Source organism: Charadrius vociferus, unplaced genomic scaffold (assembly GCF_000708025.1).
Source record: "Charadrius vociferus isolate BGI_N301 unplaced genomic scaffold, ASM70802v2 scaffold14, whole genome shotgun sequence".
Taxonomy (NCBI): Eukaryota; Metazoa; Chordata; class Aves; order Charadriiformes; family Charadriidae; genus Charadrius; species Charadrius vociferus.
Genome location: NW_009648876.1, coordinates 9,676,579 through 9,678,410, shown reverse-complemented (window position 1 = coordinate 9,678,410; position 1,832 = coordinate 9,676,579). Strand labels below are relative to the sequence as shown.

Below are 1,832 nucleotides of genomic sequence, written 5' to 3'. Positions count from 1 at the left end.
CGTAACTCATATTCGTTCAAGGACTGAGCTAGCTTTAATGGAAAATGAGGGGCAAGGGAAGGGTTCTGCCTTGTACCACTCAGCGAAAAGACAGCACATAAGCATTTCTCCTCCCCTCCTGGCCAGAAGTCAATACTAGCTGCTCCTAGAGGTGTCAGACCAAGTCCAGGGGAAACCAGGGCACATTGTCCACTTCTCCCCAGGCAGGAAGAAGTTGGGCTGTTAGGCACATACTACCAATGGCCATCCTGATTCAGAGGCATGAACTCAGCTGCCCTTTTTACCTCCTTTCCAGTGAGGCCTCCGGAGCTTGTCCCTGAAAGGCCTCAGCAGGTGACACACAGTGGCACAGAAGGGGACAAGACCCAGACAGATGGGATGGGGAAGGCCGTAAGAATTGACCCCACTGCCCACCAGGATGGGTGGGAAGGGTGTAGCCACAGACAGCCCTGACTTACACCAGGGCAAGGACAGGTCTGGCCTTACTGGTATTCCCACCCCCATGTGCCCTATGCCTCAGGCAGCTAGCACCAGTCTGCAGTTTATAAAGCCCAGCCTAAATTAGAGGCTGGGGAACCCCTTGAGGGTCACGAGGAAGCGATGGAAAAGGTAATGCAAGGACAGCTCCAGCAGTCAACTTAAATGCTTTTATTGACAATGTCTCTGAACAATAATAAGCAAACAATGCTTAAGTTTCATCCAAATTCACTTCCACATGTCAAAAAAGACCTCAAGGTAGAAAAAAATAAAATAAAAATATAAATATCTGAGAATCCATCTTAATAAATAAATTAAAAACACAATAAAAACGTTTTCATGGAAAACTTATGTCAGAACATTCAGACCACCTCAACAATGCATGATCAGTAAAGTTACAATGAACATCAATGTAGAACTACAGTACATGGATATAGCTATTTATCTACCTACTAGAAAATAAAATAGAGTCTCTTTCCCCCCACGTAAGATGGGTCATTGCTAAGTCATCAGAACACGATATTGCCAGGAACACAGTAGTTATTGTTAATCAGCTGCACTAGATACGAGTTGGAGATACCCAGCACCAGGTTAAATTCCAATCATTTAAAACCAAGAGATTAATTAGTTAATGCTAGTGATACTAAGGAGGGGAGGGAAGTCACCTACCCAGCCATGTGGGACATGCTACAGACTACCAGCTCTCATGGATGGGCCATTGGGGACGAGACAAACTCCATGCGATTTGCTACATCTCTGGAAGAGGTACGAGGCCTCGGCACGGGGCGCTCTGCCAGGCCCCGGGGCACCCAGCCAGATGGAGGGAGGGGGGGTTGGCGGTGGCGGGGCCCTCCCCGGGCCCAGGGAGCCCCATGGGCGCAGCGGCAAGTCCGTGGGGGGGGTGCATGGGCAGGGGAGGGGGCCCAGCAGGTCAGTCAATGCTGGAGCCCCTCACAAGGCCAGGAGGGTGGGGGAGCTGAGGGAGTCAGACGAGGGCTCATTGCTGCTGCTGCCCTTCCTGTGCTCAGCAGCGCAGCTGGGGAAGGCGTCCGCCTCGGGGTAGGTGAAGACAAAGGTGGAGGTGTAGGTGCTGGGGCACGGGGTGCAGGTCACCACAGGGGTGCAGAGGGGCTCCAGCTCAACGCTGGTCCCAGCGCCCAGTGACTCCCAGTCCGACGCATAGAAGGAGGATGCCCCAGGCAGGTCCATGTCGGGCACGGAGCGGGAAGCCTCTCGTGGCCCCGTGGAGAAGAGCAGCTCATCAAAGGGCTCAGCCTTGAGCTCCAGCCCGCCACCACCGGTCTCCTTGGATGGCAAGGCCGGTGGCGCCTCAGCCATCAGTGGCAGGGGAAAAG

General features: G+C 53.1%; 1 protein-coding gene across 1 annotated transcript; it reads right to left on the bottom strand.

Moving 5' to 3' along the window:
- Nucleotides 1-625: 625 nt before the first annotated feature.
- On the bottom strand, nucleotides 626-1,827 carry FOS (FBJ murine osteosarcoma viral oncogene homolog; the record flags this gene model as incomplete). Its single annotated transcript, XM_009887042.1, has 1 exon — nucleotides 626-1,827. A coding segment is annotated over one exon (399 nt), but the record flags the coding sequence as incomplete, so codon positions are not given.
- Nucleotides 1,828-1,832: the final 5 nt, after the last annotated feature.